Source organism: Scardinius erythrophthalmus (genome assembly GCF_964197995.2).
Source record: "Scardinius erythrophthalmus genome assembly, chromosome: 17".
Taxonomy (NCBI): Eukaryota; Metazoa; Chordata; class Actinopteri; order Cypriniformes; family Leuciscidae; genus Scardinius; species Scardinius erythrophthalmus.
In genome coordinates, this window is record NC_138237.1 from 18641907 (window position 1) to 18669816 (window position 27910).

At 36.2% G+C, this 27910-nt stretch overlaps 2 protein-coding genes across 4 annotated transcripts; one reads left to right on the top strand and one right to left on the bottom strand.

The window, feature by feature from the left end:
- Positions 1 to 446: 446 nt before the first annotated feature.
- On the bottom strand, positions 447 to 19845 carry usp28 (ubiquitin specific peptidase 28). Of its 2 annotated transcripts, none has more exons than XM_081391081.1 (26): positions 19652 to 19845; positions 18388 to 18462; positions 17971 to 18094; positions 17784 to 17871; positions 16205 to 16367; positions 15097 to 15183; positions 13699 to 13836; positions 13421 to 13491; positions 12699 to 12775; positions 12473 to 12621; positions 12237 to 12364; positions 12054 to 12149; positions 11773 to 11931; positions 11473 to 11687; positions 9529 to 9599; positions 9191 to 9419; positions 7188 to 7490; positions 6968 to 7104; positions 3474 to 3710; positions 3276 to 3371; positions 2970 to 3148; positions 2781 to 2859; positions 2180 to 2259; positions 1970 to 2093; positions 1211 to 1406; positions 447 to 1107 (listed from the first exon to the last, which is right to left on the bottom strand). In XM_081391081.1, exons 1-26 carry the CDS (start codon positions 19697 to 19699, stop codon positions 935 to 937), a joined length of 3522 nt encoding a protein of 1173 aa, XP_081247207.1. In that variant the 5' UTR covers positions 19700 to 19845; the 3' UTR covers positions 447 to 934. The 2 variants fall into 2 exon arrangements, with proteins under 2 accessions (XP_081247207.1, XP_081247206.1); XM_081391080.1 differs by having other exon boundaries at positions 3474 to 3713.
- Positions 19826 to 27676, top strand: htr3b (5-hydroxytryptamine (serotonin) receptor 3B). Of its 2 annotated transcripts, XM_081391084.1 has the most exons (11): positions 19851 to 19976; positions 21041 to 21099; positions 21337 to 21503; positions 22496 to 22540; positions 22904 to 23013; positions 23134 to 23303; positions 23505 to 23662; positions 25743 to 25953; positions 26048 to 26257; positions 27116 to 27390; positions 27586 to 27676. In XM_081391084.1, the coding sequence occupies exons 1-10, from the start codon at positions 19954 to 19956 to the stop codon at positions 27379 to 27381; spliced, it is 1419 nt and encodes a 472-aa protein (XP_081247210.1). In that variant the 5' UTR covers positions 19851 to 19953; the 3' UTR covers positions 27382 to 27390; positions 27586 to 27676. The 2 variants fall into 2 exon arrangements, with proteins under 2 accessions (XP_081247209.1, XP_081247210.1); XM_081391083.1 differs by having other exon boundaries at positions 19826 to 19976; positions 27116 to 27676.
- Positions 27677 to 27910: the final 234 nt, after the last annotated feature.

Consider the following 27910-nt stretch of genomic DNA (forward strand, 5'->3'; position numbering starts at 1 on the left):
GAGAATATTTTATACACAGCCCAGCTAATAAAAATGTTCTTCAAATACAATTACAATCTTATTTTAATATATTTTGTACAATATATATATATATATATATATATATATATATATATATATATATATATACATACATGTATATATAATGATGAAACAAAATGTACTTAAAAAATATCTTAAAATCTATTTAAAAAAAAAAATTTATATATGGGGTCCACGACACAAAACAAGTAAAAAATAAGTGTTCACAGACATGCCTGTGTTTTCCCACAATAATTGAATATTCTCAGTGGAGCTGCAGTAAATGTACAGTGTTAATGGCACCCATTATATACAGTATGAGTATGTGGTGAGAACTTAGAAGAAACTTAAAAGAAATGGAAAATAAGAACAGAAGGTGGAAAAACAACAGCTAGAAAGCGAGAACTCAGGACAGGGCAACAAAGTGAGAAATCAAAATTTTATTGAAAGGTAGCAGAGGGGTAGGACAAAGGAGTGGAAAATCAGACAACTTTACTGTACAAAGAAAGAATACATAGAGGATGTTCAGCTAAGTGTAGACTGAAATAAAGTGGCTTCAGCAAATCTCTATAAAAGACTATTTTCACGCTATATGTCTACAGTTCACGTGAAAAGAAGAACAGGGTAAAAACGTACACTACCTTCGCTGCCCTATCATTAAACCTAGCTTTACAAAATGTCATCTATTTGATCTTTCCTGAGATCAAACGTCTACAAAGACCAAGAGCAGCCAATCGATCCCCCTTCAAGGAATTCAGAACACAGTCAATATGTGTGCAGTGCGAAACAGAAAGCGTCATTGTGCAGCAAAAATGAAATCCAGCTCAGTCTAAGACAGAGGTTAGATCACCTTGTGACTGTACCGTGCTATTTTTTTTTTTCAACCTTGCCTCACATAATGTCATGTCCGACTTCACTTCACGATGACGACTGAGGAGCTGTGAATGGACTCCATGACGGCAGTCAGACGGCTGCACAGATCATGGGGGGAGTTCCTCACTTTGGGGGGCTCTTTAAGCACCACCATTTCTGCAGAACAGTCCAGGACTCTGGGCAGGAATTCGCTGAGCTTTTCCTGAAGAGAATCTGAATAACAGACAAATATGAACAACGACAACAACATGAGCTAAGAAAGTTATTGAAATGGTCTATATACAAAATATATATATTTTTTAGGGGGGAAGCCCACCATCCATGTCCTGCCCCAGGTAGGAGCACCAGCAATTCCTGATCAGCTCTATGACATCCAAATCCTCTTGGCTGACACTGTCTCTGACCATGAGGTGCATGCAAGGGATGACGCACTCGTTCATGATGGTCACTCCCTCTGCCACGTCATTTTCATCTTGACTTTTAAAGAGTGAGGCTGCGTTCTCATTCAGCTCCTGCAGGGTGTAACACATTCACAGAAGTTTCATATGAGAAAATTGTGCTTATATAAGTATATATGAATGTCTTTACAATACACTACCATTTGGGATCAGTAAGATAAAAAAAAGAAAAAAAAAAGAATTGAATACGTTTATCCAGCAAGGGTGCGTTAAATTGATCAAAGTGAGAGTAAAGACATTTAAATTATAATGTTACAAAAGATGAACTGTCTATTCATCAAAGAATCCTGATAAAAATGTATCACGGTTTCCATTAAAATACTAAGCAGCACAACTGCTTTCAACATTGATAATAATGAGAAATGTTTTTTAAGCATCAAATCAGCATATTAGAATGATTTCTGATAGATCATGTGACACTGAATGTAATGATGCTGAAAATTCAGCTTTGCCAATGAAGGGAATAAATTAGAACATTATATTAAGTAATATTTCACAATATTGCTGTTTTTACTGTATTTTTGATCCAACGCGGAGATTATACGTTTTTCCAAAATCGTACCGACCCCAAACCTTTGAATGGTAGTGTATGTTTTGGATTATTAAAGTGGACATACTTTCAGACACTTTCTCCTGTAAAGTGCTATAAGCGACTGATCCACTCCTTTCTTCTCTCCTTTCCTAAGCAGGGCTGAGTTGTCCTGGTGTGCATGTGCGAGATAATTCAGAGCTTCTCTTGTCCTGCAATGGAAAAGATCAATGCTGTAGACTTACAGACTCTTCAATGCAATGCACAGGCCCTTTCTGGTGTCAATGAGTCTACATACTTTCCATTCTGATACTGCTCGAGGCCTGTCAACAGGTAGGCAAACACTGTCTTGAACATGCTGTAGTCATCCTGCCATTGCTGGGGGGAGAGGGAAGAAAATACAGTTTTTAGTTTTTATACGTTTTTATAAGAAGTCTCATATGCTCACCAAGGCTGCTTTATTTGATCAAAAATACAGTAAAAACTGAAATATTGTGAAATATAATTACAATTTAAAATAACTATTTTATATTTTAATCAATTATTTTAAAATGTAATTTATTCCTGAGCTGAATTTTTAGCATCCTTACTCACATGATCCTTCAGAAATCATAATAATATGCTGATTTAGCGCTCAAGAAACATCTCTTATTATTATCTATGTTAAAAATCGCTGTGCTGCTCAATGCTTTTGTGGAATTCGTAATACATTTTTTGAGTTCAGTTCATTAAAACAGCATTAAATCTTGTAACATTATACATGTCTTTACTGCCACTTTTGATCAATTGCATCCTTACTAAATAAAAGTATTACTTTGTTTAAAATCGTACTAACCCCAAACTTTTAAACAGCAGTATACATTTTAAATTAAAGAAGTAAAAAGAGAAGTGAGCCTTACCAAGTACTCATCCATGTCCATATCTTCTGGTTTAATGAGACGAAGTTTAGATCTGGCCTCTCTCATGATACTGATGGCACTACAAGGGGAAAGTACCAGTTTAGATTAGTCCAATTAGTCAATATTAACTTTTTCCAATAAAAAATATACTGCATTAAGTCACTGATTTAAAAGAAAATGTGTAGTTACCGATCATCAAAACTCAGGTTGCGGTCCGCGAACTGCTCCAGCAATGTCCTCTCAATGACACGGTTAGGGGCCTGGTTTTGGAAAAAGTAAACCAGCACATGCTGGAGTCGAGGGTCTTGCTGGGGTGTGGTCTCTTCCTGGGACAGCTCATACAATCTGGAAAATTCCTCATGGAACGCCTGATAGAGAGATCAATGAGAGAGATCAATGCATTAGTTGATTTCCAAATATATATATATATATATATTAGTAGCACCATTTAGTTTGTTCAGACACAGTTGCATTGAGGCATTTTAATTTGTATACCTTGATGAGTCCTGCTTCAGGCCCATCTTTGTCAAAAACTTGTCTTGCCTTGGCAATGGCAAAAATGACACCCTGCATGGCTGGTGTTAGCATCATCTATTCCATTACAGATGAACAGAGGAAAACATTGATGTTAAATTTAATTAATAAGTAGCCTCATTTTACATTCCTCATGGAACCAGAGGAATAATCCTTTACCTCTTCATTGTAGCCATCTGCATCAGAGCGCACCAGAATCCTGCCTACATTGGGTATCTCTACCTCAGAAACTTCATTCTCAGGCTGCCTGCGCGTGGCCGTTGCTGGGTTCTCCTCTGCGGACGAGGCCTCTGGCTCTGTCTGGCTGTCTGGTTCTGCCTCATCACTGATGACCTGCTCCTCCACCTCAACCTCTGACCTCTGAGCTCTGTCTGTAGAGGCTGAATCCGTCACAGGCTGCTGAAAAACAGAGAGAAAGAGGCTGTTGAGTGACTGTCAATGATCTTATTCACTTACCATAGTCTAGAGATGTTCACTCATTACATCAATTTGTAGGCAAACCAGGAAGTGTAATTCACCATGGTCTCCCTCAGGAATTTCTAATTGGTTTTTAAAACAGCGGAAATGCAAATCTCTGATAGTTGTTTCCCCCCCTCAAAACACTCTTTTGGCTGTCTTTAAAGAGTCTAGCGGAGATTGACGATGAGCTGGACTAGGAAATGTATTTTATTTCTATCATGACAACTCTCTGGAGATTTTTAGCATGGTAATGGATATGACAACGTTAATGTATTTGGTCTTGGTGGAATAGATCTGCTCTGCTGCTGCTGCTGCTGTTGATTATTGCTGTTGTTGTAGATTATTGCTTAGTACAGGAACTTGCTGCTGCCAATACATACGGCGATACACTGTTGTGAGTATGTAAGACATACTGCTGCCACACAAGTAACATATAAATTACCCATAGCAGATTTATACAGGTGGAGCTGGGGAAGGTGGAGGGTTTTAAACGAGCTCTGAAAGCGGCAGCAAACTGCTATATTGAATGGTCACCAGCCATTTAAAGTTGAGCAAGCAAGCTCATTGGCTGCAGATGTGACATGAACAAATCAGCTTGTGCCAAGTAGTTAACGCTGTAAATATCATCACCTTACGCCATCTAGAGTTTTACGACAGCACTAGGCATTTTATTGTTCCTCATTTGTTCCTTTTAATTCTTGAATACATGGACTAGTCTGAATGTTTGAAAATAGTACTGGCCACATGCACAATAAGATGTGGGTTTATGTACTTGGGTTATTAGTCCAGTCATTTTATGAAAAAAGGTTTGAAAATTGCAACAGAAGCAAACTCAACTGATTTTGTATCCTCAATATATCCTGAGTAAGGACCCCCCCCCCCCCCCCAAAAGAATCCCATTAGGGGAAAGTTTCGAAAAAGACCCAAATATAGCCTATTCATTCTTTTTTTTTTACAAATTGCAAATAGCCCCAAACCCAATCTCTTAAAAATTAATAAAGGCTGGTTTCTAAAGTACTTCTTCCTGCCTCTATGTATTAATGCTCATGGGTAGCCTAAATGGGTTCCATTCAGACCTTAACATGAAGTATTTTACTGTTATGTGTCAACAAGATTCAACAAGATATTTTCACCTGGCTATCCCAATGTTTAGATCTGTTGTGGTATTTATGCAAATTAGCACATACATAATTAGATTATGCACTGTTTGCCCATGTTAACAAACAATTAAAAAAAACTTGTTATACATTTTTTGTTTGTCTTGATGTAAGTAATCAACTCAGTAATTTTCATGGTGATTTTACAATTTTTACCCTATTCACGTAAGAAGAAGAATGATTAGGCGTATGAATAGGCTATATTTGGGTCTTTTTCGAAACTTTCCCCTAATGGGATTCTTCAGGGCTTTTTTTTCCTTACTCAGGACATATTGAGGATACAAAATCAGTTGAGTTTGCTTCTGTTGCAATTTGTTCAAGGTTGACCCCCATTTTGGCTTAAAATGACTGGACTATATTAACATAAAACTGAAACCATAAAAAAAATCTAAATTACTAAAACTGATAAAAATGATAAAAACACAGAACTTAAAATGAAAACAGAAAATATAAAAATAATTCAAAATATTAATAATTCAAAATATTAACAAAAACTATAATAGTAAATTAATGATACTAAAATAACACTGGTGTTTGATGGATAAAACATGCAATTCATCCGATAACCATTGAAGACGTTAAGTAGCGACTTGCTGCAGAACACGTTTTGTTTTAAACATTCAAAATTTATGGAAAAAAAAAACATATTCAAAATTCATGTTTGTGGTATGACTACATGTAATGCATGTTGTAGAATGTTGTAGAAAAATCCCTTCAAGTAATGTTAATCACCTTATTTTGCTTATAAATACCCTTGAATGCAATATGAGACACTGACCACTAGAGGTCCTATCACTACCATTTATGACAAGGCCTAGGAAAACAAATCAGCACAGTTGTAAATCAGGAGCACCAATAAAATCAACGAGTCAAAGAGAGAAACAGCAGAAGAATAAGTCTTAAGTACAGAATCGACATTCTAACCCCATATACTGAGTCAATAATATCCAAGATTACTCTTTCTAAAGACTAGACGCCAAGAACACACAGCGCTTAAACAATTGCCTGTAGATAGAAGCATCAGGAACATGTTCTCCACAATCGTTTAGGAATCCAGTTGATTTTGATGGTGCATGCAGGAAGCACAGAGCTCCGGCTCTATTTAAAGCTCTTATCTGACACACTGTCCCCAGCAACCCCACATGGGACTTCAACCAGAAAGACTGAGGAATGTTGGAAGGCTCTCAGCTGTCCGATGAACCTTATCCCCACATCCCTTTCCAAAACGTATCCTCTTACAAAATACCAGAGCTTCGCGACACAACAGACAAAACATTAAACATTAGGCAAGTACAAGCAAACAAGTTTGTAGTGATTTAACCACCAATGTAAATCTACAAGTTCCTCTCCCATATAATCGCACCATACATATAGTGATGCACATATTTGTCAAAATATACACAAACATCTTATACTAACTAATACTCTAAAACATTTTTTTTTTAAATAATAAAAATGTATAAAAACCTTTCCTATATCGAAATTCCTGACAAATATACTAAAATGTTCATAACTCTAAATATCTATATCTATATATATATATATAGAGAGAGAGAGAGAGAGAGAATACAAGAATATAAAGAGTATAAAGTAAACTGTAATTGGTTTGCTATTTATCTATTTAAGTTACTTTATGATATGCAGTTAAAGTGAAAAATTGTTATTTAATATAATGCATGTAATTTTACTGTAATATTCTATTAAGTACATTTCACAGGCAAAATACATGTTTTTTTAAAGTAAAAACTAAAAGTATAAATTGCAATTTAATTTATGGTAAAAAGATATATTGAATTTAACAAGACATGTATTTAAATACACATTGTTTAATAACATATTGTTGAAATTATTTGTAAATATAAAATTATGGTTTACAGTGAAAAATTGCAAAAGTTGTTTTATTAATATTTAATGTACATTTCATTTAAATGTTTATAGATTATGGATTGTGACCCATATGTACTGTACATAAAACCTCTAGTGTTGTATATGTGACCTACTTTTTGCACATCTCAAATAACGCTTCAACGTCCTCACCTGACTCTGATCTGGCTTCTGTTCATCTGGCGGGCCATGTGTCTGGCTACTGGTGACATCCTCTTCACTTCCCTCTCCCACATTCTCACTGGGCTCTGATGATATCGAGCTGAGAGCTGCTGAATTGGCCATGGGCTCTGGAAAGGGAAAAGACATTGAAAATATACCTGCAACAGATACATGGAAAACATCTGACCTTTTGAAGAAAAAAGGATCTGACCTTCACTGTCCTGGACAGGTGCTGGTGTTGAATCTGGAGGTGGTTCTTCAGACACTTCATTTGTTTGTTGTTGGGCAGGTTCTTGCACTAGGTTTTGTGGCTCTTCTGGGACGGGTTCCTCTGTGTTAGTGGAAGTGTGTGTTTGGATTTGTGCTTCTTCACGTTGGGCTTGGCAGAACTGCTCTTCCCATTCTCTCAGCTCCTGCTGGAACCAGCGGTTGTCCTCCCGAACATAGCGCTTCAGGATAGCCGGGAGGGAGTCCATTCCTTTCAGAGCCTGCCCTGTCTCATCGTCTGTGTCTTCTGTCATTCATAAGAAAGAAAAAATAATGTTCATTATTGTGGCAAAAAGTTCCCTGATGATAGGACAGTTCCTTACAAGGAATTTTACGAATTATGCAGAGTGCATAATTAAAGTCACTATGAAATCAAAATTTAAATTTACATTGCCCTACATTTTTCTTGTTTGAGTCATTTCACTCAGATATATATGGAAGCTTGTTTCCGCCACTGAATAAAACATTTTAAAAGATAATTGCGACTTTTTATCTCACAATTGCGAGTTTACATCTCGCAATTCTGACTTTATTTCTCAGAATTGCGAGATATAAAGTCAGAATTGCGTGAAATAAAGTCAGAATTCTGAGATATAAAGTCAGAATTGCGAGATGTAAAGTCGCAATTGCGTCTTATAAAGTCAGAATTCTGACTTTTTTTCTCGCAATTGCGACTTTATATCACGCAATTCTGACTTTATATCTCAGAATTCTGACTTTATAACACATAATTGCGAGTTTATATCTCGCAATTCTGACATCTTTTCTCAGAATTGTGAGATATAAAGTCCAATTCTAAGGGAAAAAAAAAAGACGGACTTTTTTTTTTTTACCTTAGAATAGTTTATATCTCACAATTCTGACTTTATAACACGCAATTGCGTCTTTATATCATGCAATTATGACTTTATATCTCCCAATTGCGTGATATAAAGTCAGAATTCTGAGATATAAAGTCAGAATTGCGTGATATAAAGTCGCAATTGCGAGAAAAAAAGTCAGAATTCTGACTTTATAACACGCAATTGTGACTATTTCACGCAATTCTGACTTTATATCTCACAATTCTGACTTTAAAACACGCAATTGCGACTTTATTTCACGCAATTCTGACTTTATATCTCGCAATTCTGAGAAATAAAGTCAGAATTGCGAGATGTAAACTCGCAATTGTGAGATAAAAAGTCGCAAATATCTTTTTTTTTTTTTTTTGTGGCGGAAACAAGCTTCCATAGATATACTTCACAATGGTAAAGAAAATACAATTGCAACATCCATTTTATGCTTTTTTTGGTTACTGCATTTTGATGTAAAAATGGCCAGATCATTTCCATAATGACCAATGCAATCTACCAAGAGCAGTGCAAATTAGCGTCTGGTTTAAGACATGCTTTTTTTGGACTGTAAATAATGGTGCAAATACCAGTAAATTGACCAGTGCAAATCTTAGTAAATCACCTTGCATGATTCATTTAAATACTCTCCTCCCATAAATGTTGCGTCTGAAAGGAAAACTCCTATAAATGAAAATGCAATGAGATCAGCCGCAAAAATAACCCAGTCCACGCCTTTTCAGCGCTAATTGTACACCGAGTGTCTTCAGTAAATCCTGACAGTAGTTTTTTAACACCAAAAGAGGGTTTGCGCTGGAGCAAGCAGTTAGTAAATCTGGCCCTAAATGTTCACCCCTACATCATATAAATATTCATAGCAATTTATCACAGAAAACATCAGGAAAATTAATCAAAATAAAAACCATTAGGAAGAGTTTTTGATGTTCACAGCTTGGCAGACACTCTCTTATGCTCAAAGTGTGCCAACAAAGCAATCAACATTAATTTATGAAAGAAATCGGAGCTAAGGCCAATGCCTTAAATCAAGTGAGTGATCTGCTTCAGCAAAATCTGAGCGCAGTTGCGTAATCTGAGAGGCACATGGGGAAAGTACCTGCTATGAGGTATGGTAGCTTGTCATTGATGTACATGAGGCAGTAGGCGCTTGCGTTGGTCATGCCACCGTACGAGTCTCGAACGAGCTCTTCCCAGGTCGACTCTGTCACCATTACATCGTTGTACTTCAGCCAGCGTTTGTGAGCATGATCATAGATGTATGCCCAGTAATGGCCAGCGGAGGCCTGTCCCTCATGGACGAGCACAGCGTGTAGTCTGTAGGGCACCTGGAAGCATCAAATATGAAGTCAGGGTTCATTGAGGTGTCATGCAAATTTCTTGAAAGGGCTCAGTCAATATTAAAGTACCAACGAGTGTTCAGGATATAGACTTTACCTGACACAGACTGTTATCTGAGTACATGCCCTCCAGGGCCTGGCTGACCTTGTCAATGCTGGCTTTCAGCTCTGCACACAGGGAGAGAACACAGATCAATACACTGCGCCTGAGGCCAGGATCCTGATACAGTCACAAACGCATTAGGATAACTGCTTGTGAATAATGATGGCCTTCAGAACAGAAAAATGAAAATGCACATTACAGCTCAGGTCCAAAACCTAGTGAGCTGCCTCACTAACAACATATAGACAGTTTTCTTCTGTGGCAATTGGCAACAAGAACTGTGTCAAACAAATAGCGCTCAGCACGCAAAGTGCATGGGAGACACGAGTTAATTGATTCCAATACTGGCGACACAATATAATAAAAGCATAAATATATAAAGCACATAGTTGTCAATTTTAGGTAAAATAGTCCGTTTTTAATTATTAAAAGCATTTATATCAATTCAGTACTAAATTAATTTTCAGTGATTTTTTTTTTTACATTTTTATTAAACTATCTGCCATTTTAAATTTATATTTTTACAGATTTGATTTGCATTCGATGAAGAACTTCTCAACTGTTAAAAATAGTACACTCTGTTAAGTATGTGTGTAGTACAATCCAGACATACGACATCTGCCATATTGTCATCTAAAAATTTAGATGTCTAAAATTCTTAAGTCTAAACTTAACATCTAAAATTCTCCTGTAGCTTCATGGGATAGTAAAAAATATCAGACATCAGTGTCAGATGTCCACTTTAAAATACAGTCGAGCTGGAAATTGTGATACATTTATGCATGTTTCTTTGATGAATAGAAAGTTCAATACAGCAGCATTTATTTGAATTAAAAATGTTTTCTTTACTGTCACATTTGATCAATTTACATTTTTTTTTATCGCTTTGGCACATTTTTCGAAACAGTCTTAACATTCTCTAAACTGCAGCTCAATTGTCACAACTGTTTGCTAGAACATCAGGACTCTAATGCATGTCTGCTAAATGTAGTAACTCAACCAAAACATTTAATTCATGCTTTAATACATAGTTATTGTGTGATTAAATTGGCCAATACCACCAAAATAAAAAGTGTTTTGTGAGCCACACTGATCAAAAATGTTTAGATGTTTTTTCACCATGGAAATATTTGTTATATACAATTTTCATGTTTTTTTCTACTTTTTTGTTGACACTGACACACTTTTGTACTGCATATGTCAGTTTTGTCTAGCTGAATGCTCTTGTGTATCACACTGAGCTTTTTAGAAAGATTTTTGAGACTTGATTGGTTGATTGGTGAAATTGTGATTCCTATTTCATTACAATGGAAGACCATTAGCTAATTTAGCAGGTATTACAAACACTCGTCAGATATTGAATATACATACATGTCCGACAGATTTTGACTACTGAATGGATAATTTTGCATGATGGCTCATACGATAAAAGAAAGGTTTAGAAGTTGTGAAGAGTTTGACAGTTTCATTGAAAATAAACTCAACAAGCCATGTGCATATAGTTATTGTGCAAATTGTAGACAATTGTACTTACTCTTTTGCACACATGTACTAAAACACATGCAATTTGCTTAAATCAATGAGAAATTCAAATCTAATGTGAACACGAAACTAATTGTTAAGAGATCTGAACTTATTGTTTTGAGAGAAAAACATTCTCATTTGAGAATCGTGCCCAAAGTGACCAGGAAAAACTGTAATGCCTTGCTGAATAAAAGTTGTAATTTATTTACAAAAAAATATATTACTGACCCCAAACTTTTGAACGGCAAATCAGCATATTGATAAATACATGCGTTACCTTTTAGGACAGTCTACGCATCGCAACTAGAGGGCACCTATGACATCTTAAAATAAGGAAGCTCACTATAGGCTTAAAAAAAAAACATTGATTCAAGCTTACGGGGAAAAACAACATTCACTAAGTGAAGGATGTACCGTTTATGGTGTTCTCAACTTCTGCTCTCCAGCGCTGTAAGCAGCCCTTGACGAAGTACAGCTCCTCCTCGGTCACGCTGTGGGGGGCTGGTTGCAGTGGCATCTCCATGGGGTGTCTGCACTGAGTAAAAGGCTTGTGTATGGGAGTTCTCTGTGTGGCTGTCTGCGGGCAGCCCGAACCATCTGACGAGCCAGCATCATCTGGTTCTGTCTGACTACAGCAAGAAATGAAACATTTAGAGGAGGACAAACGATTTCTCACACAGCCGATGAAGAAGAACACAGGAAAGCGAGCCTTGCCTGCTGTCACCTGAGCTGGGTTCTGTGTGTACGGGAGGGTTTGTAGGTACTGGCGAGGCTGGAGACACATTTGTGGGTTTCGTGGTGGCAAACTCCAGCACATACTGCAACATGTCTGCCAGGGGGTATTTGGTTGGCCCTGAGCCATAGTTTTTATATCTTTGAAAAATAAAGTCATAGTTTTTGTCTTCAAAAATTTTAAAATAAACCCCAAAGAACAATATCAAAGGTTACTCGCAATGTTGACCATGATTTGACCTCTATTTGGCTTTTGAACATACCCTTCAAGTTTCTGCTGCAGAACTGTTAACTGGTCCTTGAGTCTCTTGACCTCTCCTCTTCTACCATGGGTCTGATCAACATTGTTATGGAGGTATCTGCACACAAAAAATAGTAATTTGCCATTTAGCATTGATTTGCTTAGATAGATAGATAGATAGATGGATGGATGGATAGATCTTAACCTGTCCATATAGATCACTTGGGGAAACTCCAGTTTTTTGTGTATTTTTTCTGGTCGCCCTAAAGACTGATTGAACTCAAATCTGGACAGCTCAAAGGTCAACACTGGTGGCAGCTTGGAGAACCACCTCTGGAAAAAAAAGACATACTTGAATTCATAAAAGTAGCATGTTCATACTTCAAAATAATATTTTAATAAATGACAGCAGTCTATATATTTGCATGTGGAGAAACTGACCTCCTGGCCAGAGGAGATCGTCTGATCTGAATGAAGGGACTCGATCTCTCCTTCAACCATGGCGCCCTCCAAACATTCGTCTAAATTGTTGAAGCCGTTCACTTGGAGAGGGTATTGTCCAAATTGCTCAATGTTGGACACAATCTTTCCTGCACACAATTACACAACTATAATCAATGAGAGTGGTAAACACAGAATAACTACAGGAGACATTTCATTATCTTACCTTCATGAAGTCTTTCAGCCACAAATGTACCATAAAACAGCTGGACCATTGGGTTGTTTTGTTTATCCTCTGGGTTACTGAAAATAAAAGCTGCCATGTTTTATTGTGGGGATAAAAAAAATCCTGGCAAGTACATTAGCAACCAAATATGCTATAGGGTAATTATTCATCATTCTTCAACAAATGCTACACTCATTACCATTTATTAATTAACCCTCCACAGCAAGATGTTGCCTCAGGGTAACAAACACATTTTCTTCATGTTGCAAACACATGATGCATATAAAATGGCAATAAAATGATTTTAAATAAACCATTAAAAGCTTTTTCTTGGTCTCACTATTATTTAAATACAGTTTAATTTTCCACCCATCAAAAATATCATTCACATTTCGTAGTGAGTAGTTCATTTTAAAACAATTTATGATGAATTGCTTTAATGTGTTTGTTGACCCCTACAACAAAAACACACACAAAACCCATTATGAAACTGGAATGGATTACGGATGCAGTGGATAGGGATGCAGCACTACAGAATTTTGAATGCATATCATATGATTTTAATATATTTTTTTGTATTACATTATGTTATGCTTTTACATGCATTTAAAAATGCTTTTATAATTCATTCAATAAAGGGTTAAACAAATCCTTTCGAGCATTCAAATTTAGCCACTCTCACTTTATCATGCACTATTATTATTTATGATTTATGAACTTACGTTCCATTAGCAGCCAGCTGGAACGCATCTTCGAGCCAGTCAAGCAACTTGTGTGTGAATTCACTGACATCCTACAATAAGCAACCTTAAAATAAACACTGTTTTCCAAGAATACAGCACAGTCTCTACTTAGAAGAAGCTCTTATATAGCTTCATAAACTGTTGTGAATGATAAACATTTCAAGACACCTTTTATTAGTGCATCATTTGCAACTGTTTCATTTTTATAATTAGCCCCTGACATAACAGCTGTGAATCATATCATTCAAATGATGTACCTGTTGTGCCTCACTGGTTCTGAACGCATCCCTGAGAAGCTCGACTGCTGCAGAGGGGTCTACAAACCTACGGTTTGAGCCCACCATCAGAGCAAACAGACAGCGCAACTCCTGCATGAAGGCAATGTTTCTTTTCTCCTGCAACACAAATATAGTCCGAATAATCCACAGTCTTTTAGATCTGCTATTGATGCTGAGCAATATTTGAATACTGGTGTCAAGGCAGACAAGAAGAGAACTATAACTTACATTACATTTTAATTTAACATGTAATATATCCTCAACATTCAATACAACACTCGGTTACACTTCAATAGTCCACTTTAAACACTTTACTGACTATAAGTAACTTTGCAACTACATTTCAACTAACTCTCATTAGAGTTTTAGTAGACTGTACACTGTAAAAAAAAAGTTGCTGCCTTAAATTTTTAAGTCCAATCAACTTACATTTACATTCAACTTACAATCAACAATTACTTTAAACTGACTTGAAAAAATGAGTTGAATCTTGTATAACATAATGTTTGAAAATGGCTTATTTTGATGAGTTAAAGCATGTAATAACATATAACTTATTGATCATATACAGTGTGCACTGTAAAAAAATATTTTCATGATTCGTTATCACAATTTTTTTTAACTTTAGCCAAATCCACTTAGATAATTAATGTGGTTCAGATAACAATATTTTGAGTTTCTAGACTGTTAGTAGACTTAAGTTATGGTTAGGTGTTAGGGTTCAGGTTCAACTCAACATGTATGCCATGTGAAACTCATCCTAAAAGAGAAGCTTACATACAGTATTATGCAAACTAGCACAATTATCTAATTTTGCTGGAAGTAGAATGTCTCAAAATAAAGCGTTAGCAAATTAGTGCTGGGAAAAAATTAATCGTGATTAATCGCATCCAAAATAAAAGTTTGTGTTTGCATAATATATGTGTGTGTACTGTGTATAATTATTTTGTATATATAAATACACACATATGCATGTATTTATTTAAGAAATATTTGCATGTATATACTGTATATACATTTATACATAATTTATATTATATATAAATATAAATAATTTATATATAAATAAATAAAAATCTTAAATATATACATGCATATGTGTGTATTTATATATACAAAATAATTATACACAGTACACACATATATATTATGCAAACACAAACTTTTATTTTGGATGCGATTAATCGCGATTAATTTTTCCCGGCACTATAGCAAATATAAAGAAGACAGTCTAATAATACTCTTATGACTGTTACTTGACATGCAAAGTTACTTATAGTTAATAGAATGTCTAAAGTGGACCATTGAAATGAAGTGTTACCCAACATTCTACACAAAGACTAAATGATAGTCATGCTCATCTGGCAGATTACTCACTGAATGACTCTTGCATTTCTCCAGCACACGCTCAGACAGGCAGTAGTTGAGCACCAGTCTACGGAAAACCGGCAGGTGGAACAGAGACTAAAAACAAGAGAATTTCATTTTTTTGTTTAGTCCCATTAGCTCTCTTCCCAGCATGCACTAGGCCATGAACAGTGGCAACAGTTTTATTTACACAGTTGTTGCTGATTTTGTTGTCATGTGTAGAAAAGTCTTGTCTTGTGAGGTCAGGGTGCATTTGTTCCTCATAAAAAGTAACATTTCTTATTATTATCAATGTTGACAACGGCTGTGCTGCTTAATATTATTGTGGAAACGATGATGAATTTTTTTCAAGATTCTTTAATGATGATTGGAAAGTTACAGCATTTATTTGAAAAAGAAAACTTTTGTAACAATGTAAAAGTCTTTTTTAATCAATTTAATGCAATCTTACCGCCCCCAAACTTTTGAACGATAGTGTATTTGTACTAGAGATATTCATATCCATGCTGGGACTGCTTTCAAATGACATCATTAAACTGCATTACGGTACGTATTAACGAAAGATTGTCTATTGGCCATAAACTCACTCCATGAGTTCATGCCTCTCTTTATCATCAAAACAATGCTCTATTTAATTAGCTCAGACATCTATCAATATCAGTGATGGCTTATATTTCAACACAGACATCTGAGAAGCCTCGCTAAATTCAGTCTGGTAATGGATATAATAAAATTACAGCTCTGAGACACTTCTGCAGTCAGAAAAAAAAAAGAAAAAAAGACATTCCACCTGATCTTCTCTATTCTCCAGTCATTAGCAACACCACTAATGTAATTGGCACAATATGATCCGATCATATAGTAACAGGTCAGACGAGAACACTTACAGCAGTGCTTTTGTTTTGGAATTCGATTTCTCAAACAGTCTGTAAAAATGAAGTATAGCACTCACAATTACCTTTTACAACTCAGCATGTATGCCATGTGAAACTCATCCTAAAAGGGAAGCTTACATACAGTACTGTATATGCAAACTAGCACAACAATCTAATTTTGCTGGAAATTTTTCCTATTCTGTCGTCTCAAAGCAAAATTGGTGATTAAAAACTTCACACACCTGAATGACAGCACTGAACCAGCAGGTATTTCCTACATTACGGATACCCACGGGACAGTCCTCCTGTCGGATCCAGTCGGCGGGGCTGCAGCTCTCTCCAGATGCCTCACACCTCTTCCTTTTCATGCGGGCCGCATTCTCTTCTGCACTAACCTCAAGAGCCCTAGAGTAGAAATAGGAGTGGGTGAGACAGTCAAGACCAGATTCTGATAGTTACTGCTGTGCCCATGATCCTTAAATTCACAATAATCACTGTAGTAGAGGAGAAGGGGGGAATTGTAAAGCTCTAAATTGGTTCAGGTTTGAGTGAGTCTCTCTCTCTCTCTCTGCCAGGGAAAAAGGAGTTTAAGCTAAGGATGTTTAAACTTTGTCTTTAAATTATTTCGAGAAATAATTTTTTAATTATTTTAAAATTTTATTTTAGAAATTTATTTTCGAGAAATATTTTTGGGGGTGTCCAAGAATGTCCTTCAGTTTTGATGCCTTTGAGTTTAAACATTCTTCAGGTTGTTGGTTAAAAGTTAACATAAATTATTTTGGAGGTAACACTAACATTAATTGTAGCATGGCATTAAAATCGAATTTAAGACTGAACAGATAAAAAAACTGAAATCTTTCAAAGCACATAATAAACATTACTTCATCAAAATGTCGAGCTGAAGGAATGTTTTAGATTTTGTCAGCTGATCAAAACATAGTTTTAGAGATTTAAAAATTGTCATTTACTTAATGTATTTTTTGTAATGTATTTTTAAATTTGTTACAGTTAAAAAGTACTATATAATAGTGTATAACAGACACAGAAATAACATGTAGTAGAAATATGAATAATATAATAGTGAAAATCATTCATTACTATTAAAATGTATTAAAGCAATGATATAACTTTAAGGAGTGCTCTTATTTGAGATTCAGCGTGTAAATATAATCATCTATTACAATTTTCCCCAACCACTGTTAAAATCAACTGTTTTCTAGTATTTGATTCAATATTATAATATGTTCTAGTCCTTTTGATTATAAGTTGATTATAACTTCTGGCACAAGTGGGTGACATATGAACTACGTTTCAAAAGTCTGGGGTCGCTAAGATTTTTAAAAATTGTTTTTGAAAAAAAGGCTTTGATCAAAAACATAGTAACATTAAAACTGTGAAATATTATTTTCAATTTTAATATATTTTAAAATGTAATTTATTCTTGTGATGGCAAAGCTGAATTTTTCAGCAGTGTCACATAACCCTTCAGAAATATACTATTTTTTTTAGGATTCTTTGATGAATAGATAGTTCAAAAGAACCGCATTTATTTGAAATAGACATATTTTGTAACACCATAAATGTCGTTAATGTCACTTTTGATCAATTGAATGTGTCCTGGCTAAATAAAGGTATTAATATCTCTTGAAAAATAAATAAATAAATCTCACGGACCCCATACTTTAAAAGATAGTGTACTTTTGGCGCACATTTTTCTTATGTCAAAAGGAGATAACTTGTACATTTGAAGCAGTCTATGAGTTTGTGATGAAAAGTGTAAAAATGTTACAATTGCCCCAGTCTACCCTATCAGGAATGAACCTGTGCAGCTCTCGGCGCTCTGCTTCAGCCTGCTGGGACTCCTGAAGACTGAGCTCAATGGCGGTCTGCAGATCGTCTTTAGCAGAACCTGAGAACAATTCCAATTACATAAATAAACATTATGACTGCTATATTAATCAATTCATCTTTGGAAAATGTGATGACGTGAAAGTCATTTTCAGCCCACCATTCTGTGCATTGGAGGTGTTCCTCTCATTGTTGGCTTTAGTGGGATCTTCGGGCATGTGCTCCTCCTCCGTGGGCTGGCTGGTCAGAAGCCCAATGGCATGGGTCATGTCTCCCTGACTAGCCTAGATAAAGAGTTTTCTCGCAATTAGTCATCACTAGTGAAATACAAAAGAACATGAGTTCGGGCACTAAATATTTAGCTTTAAGGTCATCAGACACGCATGCTTTATTTTAGTACCACATCTAGGTTACCCAACCCTCACAGATGAAAGTAAGGGAAACTCTTGCGCATGGTATGAATTACATATTTACAAACATTTGTCTGGCTTATTTTCTATTAATATCCGTGTCAATAACGTTACATCTGCTGCTTGTGTTATAAACACACGGATAAGTGCTGCTGTGCTTAACATACGTTCAGGGCGCTCTGGAGAACCTGCAGATCCTGAATGCCGGTAATCTCTCTGAGCTGGTTAAGTAGCATTTGGCTCTGAAAAAGACAAGCAAACATGCTGTTTTTTAATTTCTGTGGATCAAAAAATTCAAATGCTTTGCCACAGGCATATTGAGAATACTTCTGTTTGTGATAACAGGCCTCACTTGAGCAATTAACAACTCAATAACAGGATCCGTTCCAGAAAAAAAAGAGCAGGTGTGAACCGATAAGTTAAAAACAAGAATATGATATGAGATGTAATTTGCACTTGGATTTAACACCCGGCATAACCGCATCTCTGACTCAGGTGTCAAATGAGCGTGGGTTGGAGGAGTCTATAGCTGGCCTGATCAACATTTATGAAAGTCTCCTGCATGAAAATGTCTATCGTACATTAAATCCATATCAGATTAGATTTTTTCCAAGTACAGTATACCTGAAAATAGGCTGTAGCATGTGCCATGTAAACATTTATTTAAAAAAAACAAGTCTTTGGCCCAGATAATAGATGCAGGAGCTACAGACCTATATAAAGAAACTCTGACAGCAGGTGGGAATGTTAGCATGGTTGTGGAGGCAGCCAGTCACCCTAGGCAGGGAGCAGGAGACATATATGGTGAGCTGGAGGCCTGTGAGCGGCACTCAGAGCTCTATTTTGGGCCTTCGACACAGATAGCGCCTGTGTTTATCATGAGCTTGAATGACACAAGCAAACATACAGTAATTCCTATTCTTTCAGTCTGGATAACATTAAAGATTAAATTCTGGATTTAAGGGAAAGAAACTAATTAAAAACATTTCAAATTAAGCCCTTCAAAACAGATTTCCAATCTGGACAAGATTACTAGTGGAGTGTCTGTCATAATCTGGAAACAATCCTAATGGGATCGAATGAAAGTCATCTAAGAATCAAACAAGTGGATTAACAGAAATTCTATTCTATTGGATTTTGTGTACTGCTTGGATTAATGATTTTTCAATAAGAAAATTCCTATTAGGAACCTGTATTGGTTCCAAATTAGGATAGAAATTCCAATTGTATTTGATTAGGATAAAAAAAACATACTTTATAACTATAAGTTTATTAAAATTACAGGTCTGTTAGAGTCAGTCTGCCACTAAAAAAACAGTTTAAATGGGAAAATATTGCAGTGAGAGTCACTGCTGTGTCTAGATCTCATTAACACAAGCATTGTCACAATTCTAATTTGACTACATGTTCTTTAGAATGCAACACACTCACCGAGTTTTCAGACGTTTCCCCATGTTCAAAATCCTGTTCAACTCTCATGGCAATGACTTGTTATGTATATATATATAAATATATATTTCTCCAGATTGCTTCGCCCTGACTCCAGAGACTGACCTAGTCCATATGCCCCCACACATACACACCCACACCCACACAAGCGCCGCGCGGGACAAACACTCACTCAACTCAACTCAAGCGCGTGCTGGGAATCGTCGTGCGCGCGCTTGGTACATTGAAACTAATCCTCTGTGAACGTTTTCTAAATTCTAATCTAACCCACGAACCCATTAATCATGAAAGTCTCATCCAGACGGAGGTAATGTGGATTAAACATAAATAAATAAATGGTTTCCCAAAATGTATTTAACGATTTAGCCTACTAAGGCCTCTATGGATTTCATTTCATATAACGTTAGTTACATACTTTCAGCCATTTTGTTTAATTTATGACACTGTTGCCCAGTAACTAGTAGCCTACGCTTAGTTAGGGTATGTAAACAAAACAATAATAAATCTATACTAGTGCCTAGCCTAGATTTTGTCGGCCCCCCAAAAGCATATAAACCGACATCATATCTGATATTTTGCCTACGTATGTTACAATACTACTCAAAAATGTCTTACAATATCAAAATAATTTATATATGGTGACACATTTTCCACATACAACCTACTGTTGTCCCTACACCTTGAAAAAAAAAAAGTAAAAAAAATATTGAGTACCAAACTAATAATAAAAAGCAAGAAAAATGTTATTTAGGGTAGAGGTTGCTGCTGTTTGACAGATTAGTGTACGTGGCACTAATTTAGGGATGACTTTTAGAACACCTGTTGAAAACATGAAAAACTTATGCAATGCTGTTTGCTACATGTCACTCTATTTATTGTGTAGCCTATTTGATAACTGTCTGACTTCTTGACAAAGAATGTCATTGCAAAACAAATTACAGTGATTTTGTTAAAGTATGCACCAATTCAATAAAAGCAGCATTACAATCCTGCTAAAGCTCAAAATAAGAAATAAATTATGTGTTTTTGGGCGATTTTACAGATAATAGTTGATTGCATAATTGTGATTATGTATGTAGCATGTCCCGTTATTCTCTATAGTATATAGGGTCCATGAACTGAGCAGTCAGAGTACACATCCTATTCACTAAACCCAGATCTTCTTACCATCATAATGGAAAATCAATTTGCTAGAGTGGTGAGCAAGTTGCTGCTGTGCATTTGTTGCAGTCATGTGTACGACGACCATTCTGATGCTCCATGGCATTCTGCTGGAATAAAAGGCACTTTGTAATTGGGTAACATTTTAAAAGCTGGGACAAAGGCTGTGGAAAGTGATTTGAATAAGTTTGCATTTTTCTTCTTCTGAAGTTCCTGGAATTTAATTGCCAGGATGAGTCCTGTCCTCTTGCTATCTTTGGTACTGTCAGGTAAGTCCAGTGCTGCTTCTTTTTTATTGAATTAAGTACAATCATTCAGTTATAGCTACTTGCATTAACATTTATTATTCAAAGGATACAATACAATTAGAAACATCTGACCTTTCAGTGAACGTTGAACTTGCTGTGAATTTTATGGAATGAATGTGATTGAATTCTGTATGCTGGCAATCCATACTGATAATTATAGCATTATCAGGATCTGCACTTATTAACATTTCTGTACAGCTATTCCACAGGCCGAGTTAGTCCCAGAGAAACCAAAGAGATCTGCTCTGAACCAACTCACCAGGTTACTGCTTCGCAAATACAACAGTGGAGTTCGGCCTGTCCAGAACTGGACCAAACCAACTACCATTTACATTGACCTTATAATCAAATCGGTCCTGGATGTGGTAAGTACATTTTAACCTTTAGAGAGATACAGTTTATTGCTCAACGTATGATCAATATTGCATATACATCTATCACGTTAAGTTTTTTTATAGGGGAGAGCGGGGCACAAAGTAACGCTTTTTGACTTTCTCAGTTTGTGTAAATCTACTTATGGTTCAGAGTATTTATTTTTTCCCACATTAATTTCCCACATGTCTAGTACAATTATGTGGTTTTGTTTTATTAATACAGTATATACTTTTTTCTGGATATACCCCGAAAGAATGGAAGTGAAATGTGACAACATGCCCCATAGGTGGGGTACATTGTAACATGTGAGGGGCACATTGTAGCATGACATATGATATGACAGCTTAAAATGTTATCTGATCTAATACAAAAAATATACAAGACAAACTAAAATATTTTCTAAACAAAATACAATTAAAAACTTTTTCATATAAAATAATGGCAATTTTTAATAATTAAATATTAACTAATTTTTTGACAACATGCCCGCCTGCACAACTGGGATTTAAACCCTGCTAGTGTCTTCTGCTGGTTAGCGAAGCATTAAAGAACTATCTCAACTGTTAAATAATATCTTGGAGATTAAAATAATATCAGATTTGTCTAATTTTAAATAAACACAAAAAATTGAGATGAAAAATTTACTTAAGTAAGAAATTTACTTTTGCTATGGTTTAATAAATGTCTATGGATATCTTCCCAAATAAAATAATAATTTTGGCGCAATTTTTTCTCTATATAGTGTTGATATGGCAACTAGTAAATGCACCAAGTTTCGTCATCCTAGCATGTGTGGAAGTATTTAAAACAAGTGTGTTACAACTAGCCCTGTGTTACGTTGTGCCCCGCGCTCCCCTATGCAATGCATAGGAGTGTTCACTGTTAGAAGTCGTTAACTAAATTGACGTTCTGCACAGGTGTTAAAGTCTGTCTGCTTCCCATGTCAATATAATAAAGTCATTTTGCGCCTGCCTTTTCACAGGACGGACAGACTCAGAAAGTTACCACCAGCATTTGGTATTGCCAAGTAAGTATCAATTAATTTGTCTAATTAGTGGTAATGATTCATAATGAAATCAGCAGCATGGTTGTATAGCATAAACTTTCAGATTAAAATATTCGGATGTGCATTGTTTATGGTAGCTTTTTAAAAAATGTTTGACATTTGACTTTAACCCGAACATTTACTTTTATTCTGAATAATATCAATAAACCAATACATACAAAAATGTTATTACGTTAAATTTTAACAACGAAGTTTCATAAATTTCATTTCGAGACAGGTCCAGCAGAAACACACACAATAATGCATTTAAATGCATGAAATCTGAATCTTCCTCATGGGACCTGCTAGTTGGTAACAGTAAACCACATTACTCTAATGTTGCAGATATGGAACGATGAGTTTCTCGTTTGGGATCCTGAAGAGTTTGATGGAATCACTGAAATATCGCTGTCCTCGGATGCCATCTGGGTGCCTGATGTCATCATAAGTGAATTGTATGTACATGATAGATGCATCTCCCCTGCCCACATCACAAGCTCCTTTTGTTTCCTGGAAACGAATTTTGTCGAGTTATACTCTCATTGCATCATATGTCTTCCTCTCTCTCTCTCCAGCGTCCATGTTGGCAAATCCCCAGTCATCCCATATGTTTATGTCAACTGCTCAGGAACAGTAAAAAACTACAAACCCATCCAGGTGGTCTCAGCATGTCACCTGGAGATTTATGCCTTTCCCTTTGACAAGCAGAACTGCACTCTGACCTTTCGCAGCTGGCTCCACTCAGGTAAATGACTCGCTCATACACAGCTCGTGCTTTCACTCCTTTACAAACAAGCTGGTCTCTGGATAATGAGAGTTGCTGTGATTACTGAGTGTTTTTGATCAGCCCTGGTTAGAATCTTTTAAAAGCTGACACTTTAAATGAGGTTCTCACACACCTGCCAACATAAATACTTAATTCTAACACAATGTGTTTCTCTGACAGTGAGTGAAGTGGATTTAGCTCTATGGAGGCCTGCTGAGGAAATCGCCAGCAACACAAGTGAGTTCATGAATGATGGTGAATGGGAGCTGCTGTCTGTCCCTTCTCACTACTGGACATTGAATGTAGAGGACAGAGACTACGCGCAGATTCAGTTTAATGTGAGTTTATTCAAGCAGTAAAAATGACATTCAATGGCAGCTTTTCAATTACACATTGTTTCAAAGCAGCTTTACAGTAAATCAGAAAACATTCATGTTTATAATAGCCGTATATCTTTAGATTAGATCTGGGTGATAAAATTTACATTCTGAACCTGAGATGATTTAATCAAGCAGTTGGGATTTACTATAATGTATATCGCTTTACGTGAGTGCGACAATGCGGATAAATGAATGAAATGAAATGAATTAATATAAAATGTATTTATAGAGCTGTGCAATAAGTGATAGAGGACACCTAGTAAATAAACCGTCAGGCGTAACCAGGGAAACCAAGTTATTGTTTGTAAAAACTTTAGATTTCGATTGTAAAACTAATTAAAATATAAACTAATGTTTTAAAAATGTGTTATTTGGCAAGTGACCATGGTATAAGCGGGTTAATGCCCTTCGAGGTGTCCATTTGTCAGGTATTAATGGACTTCGGCGGAGGCAACACTGCGCGTCGGACAGTTCACGCCTCGCCGTCGTCCATTAATACCTGCATTAACCCTTACTCATTACATGGCTTGGCTGAATTCCAATGTAGAATGCGGTCTGTTAATAACAGACCGCTGCGAAGTATAACAGACTGTTGCCATGAAAAACAGCGCGTTGCTATGGACGCGGAACGGACTATTTTCTTTGGCGGAAGCAATACAATCGTTTCTAAATCAATAAACTCCTTTTTAAATCAATAATTCGTGTCAAATTATTTATTTATTTTGTAGGTAGCCATGTAATAAGCGGGATAATGTATAGAGAGGTGGTCGTTATAGCGAATAACAACCCCTTCAGGCTGATTCAAGACCTGTTCAGCCTGTCGGGGTTGTTATTCGCTATAACGACCGCCTCTCTATACATTATCCCTTACTTATTTTTTGCGATTTGAGATTTGTATGTCGCGTTACGTAAAGTTAGATTTTGTAGTTATTATTATTAATAGACAATCATTTTGTCTACTTAAAATCTATTACAGTTGACTCCAAGTTCACATTCAATGAATGAACAACCGATGGACAGAACCAGTCTCGGCACTACTTTTTTTTTTTTTTTTTTTTGTCGTTTCACTCAAATGCACATCAAGATATGTCGCTACTTCCTTCACATTGCGACTTTAAAATCTAATGTGATTTAATTTGAAATAATTTCAAAATATATTTCAATTTAATGATTACATTTTTTTTTCATTTCTAAAATTAAATCATATTTCAATGTACTTTTCTATTTACTTATCACTGCCAAATTTGACTTGAATTTGGTGTTCGACAAATGTTAATTTTGGAGGCTGACCGAGACATTAGCACGTAACAGTCCGCCGGACACACTAGAGTACTGACAGCCTGCAGTCTGACAACCCTTCTCCAACCTTTGCATGGCTGTTAGCGGACTCGCACTAATGCTAATAGATGAGGCTTAGCGGCAGACAACACACAGCAAGGATGATGATAATGAGACTGTCTTTCTGGCATTTGATCAATGAACGTCGTGTTCAGTGGGAGAAATAGGCCAATAGCTCACACTCGTGGGCAATCCACCCTGTTCCACTAAGATAGGCACACCATGGAAACGGCTGTGTTCTTTGATTACCTTTGCTCTGCGGCTCATTGACGAAGCCATTTAGAGATCCATATTTGTGTTTTTTACTCATTGGGCAAATGGGTGGGGAACATGTTTAAGTCAGTATGAAATTGCTCTTTGTTGTACTGTGAAAGCTTAAGCATCCTTAGATAAGGAAAGTGAAATGAATGGTCCTGATCCAGATGAGGGGCAGCGAGGGGTAATAGCTCAATGGCAGTGAGATTCGGTTCTCAGGGGGAGCTGAGGTGTGGGAAAACAATTTCAGTTCTAGAATGAGAAATTGGACCGATTTAGCAAATCCAGGAAATGGCGAGAAGGCTTACGCTTGTTATGTATTCCTCTTCAGACACAGCCATTTCAGACTGCTCCTAGAGCACTTTTTTTGTTCCTGATGGCAAGTGATGAAATAAATATCACCCAGAGAGCGTTCGATCCCAGCCATTCTTGTCTCTCTCTGAAGGTGCTGATCCGCAGGCGCCCCCTGCTGTACGTGGTAGGTCTGCTCATCCCCAGCATCTTCTTCATGGTGGTGGATGTCATCAGTTTCTATCTGCCTCCGAACAGTGGAACTCGCATCACTTTCAAGACCAGCATTCTCCTGGGCTTCACTGTAATCAGAGTCAATCTGATGGATGAAATCCCTGCCACAGCCATTAAAACACCCCTCATTGGTATAGTACAGCCAGAGCTTTTCCTAATCACAATGTTTCCCTATTAACAACACTCTGACGTCACTGACAACAATGTCTGCTTTTTTCGCCATAGGGGTCTTCTTTGCTGTTTGCATGGCGCTGCTGGTGCTTAGTTTGTCATTGTCCATTTTCGTAGTGAAGCTTTTGCATTACAGTGAGAACGAAGTCAAGGAGATGTCCATATCGGCTTGCTTGCTAGACAAATACGGCTCGATGGACCAGAGCTTTATCGAGAGCGCTTTCACCTCGATGAAGACACTGGATGATATGGACCAATCAGGGGGTAGGAGAGAGAACATTATCCATTCATCATGTTGTTTACAGGTTCTATTAGTTGACATTAGTTATAAACATTCATTTGTTAATGTTAACAGTACTAATACTGCATTGTTAACATTTAGGTAATACTGAATATTCTTATATAACAGTTTATAATAATAATACATTTAAAAAAATATATAATAAACTATGGACTAACAACCAAAAGTTTGTTCAAAAATTAACATTATCTAGATTAATCAAATATATAACTTATATATATAAAGTTATATATTTGTTATATCACTCGCTGAGGGAGTGACGACAAATTTGAAATCTTTCCCTCTTCTGACCAACATAATCAATCGCTCTGTATTTTTCCCTCTTTTGAAAAGATGTGGGAACTCTATAACCGATTTTCTTTCTTTTGCTTTTAAACCAAATGGAAATACATTTTATATAAAAATTATGATTATATCTTGCCGTTCACCACTATAGAAGTTTACCCAACTATATGGAAAATCAGTGGTTCGTACTCACCATTGTCCATGGCAACACTGTATAGGTGCTACTTTTATGTCTCTCGTAACACTGTAAATTCACGCTCTCTTTTTTCTGTTGAAGCAAGTTAGTGAAAATATCCTCAGAGGACTTCCGTAGGCTATCAATATCACTGTAATATTGTTGCAATGTTCGTTTTGAAGCTTCACAATATTATACCTATACATATTATATCTAATTTATTGTGTGTGTGTGTGTGTGTATATATATATATATATATATATATATATATATATATATATATATATATATATATATATATATATATATATATTTATATATATACCACATGATTCTAAATGGTTTGTTCTCTTTGATTTAGGCTACGAGTCTGATCTCTCTCCAGAGCCAGACCTGTTCTCCCTGACAGATGTCTCAAACAGTGACTCCTCACTGGAGAAAATCCTGCAGGAGGTGGTGTCTCTCAGACTGTACCTTCAGGAGGAGGACAGTGAGGGCATTTCACAGTCTTACTGGGTGGAACTGTGCCTGAAAGTGGACAAGCTCCTCTTCTGCATGTACCTGATGTTTATGTTCATCTATGTGATGACTCTTCTGCTGCTCTGGGGAACCTGGAGCTCTGCCTGAAAAAAAGAGGTGTGACGAGAAGAGAAAGAGTTAATGCAAAGTGACAGATTCCACAGCTGTGCAGTTTCAGTTTTAAAGTATCAAACAATTAATTGCAATTGATGCCTACTATTCACATTAATTCAGATGTGCTTCTGCAGATTGACACTGTAACAAAAAATTTGACCAGTTTCCTAAGGAGATTATTGTAAAACTTTCTTTCAGATGTAAAAATCGTAAAGACTGGCTGCAAGCAAGCATTCTTTCTGTTGTATGTGTTTGTATTGAGTAGAATAAAGGAAAACAAATTATTGTACCAATTAGTATTTATTGTCTTTCTCTTCCATGCTTCTCTTAATAATTGTAGCACATCTCTCTGATATTAAATCTCCACTCATAAGAATGGAGGTGTTTATTCATGTTAATACTTTTAAAAGGTTTGTTAATGGTATCTATAATTTTGAATGTTAAATATTCAAGTGGAGATGGAGTGGAACTCAAATGTAGAATCTTAAGTTGGCTCGATTACGTTATATAAACAGTTTACTAT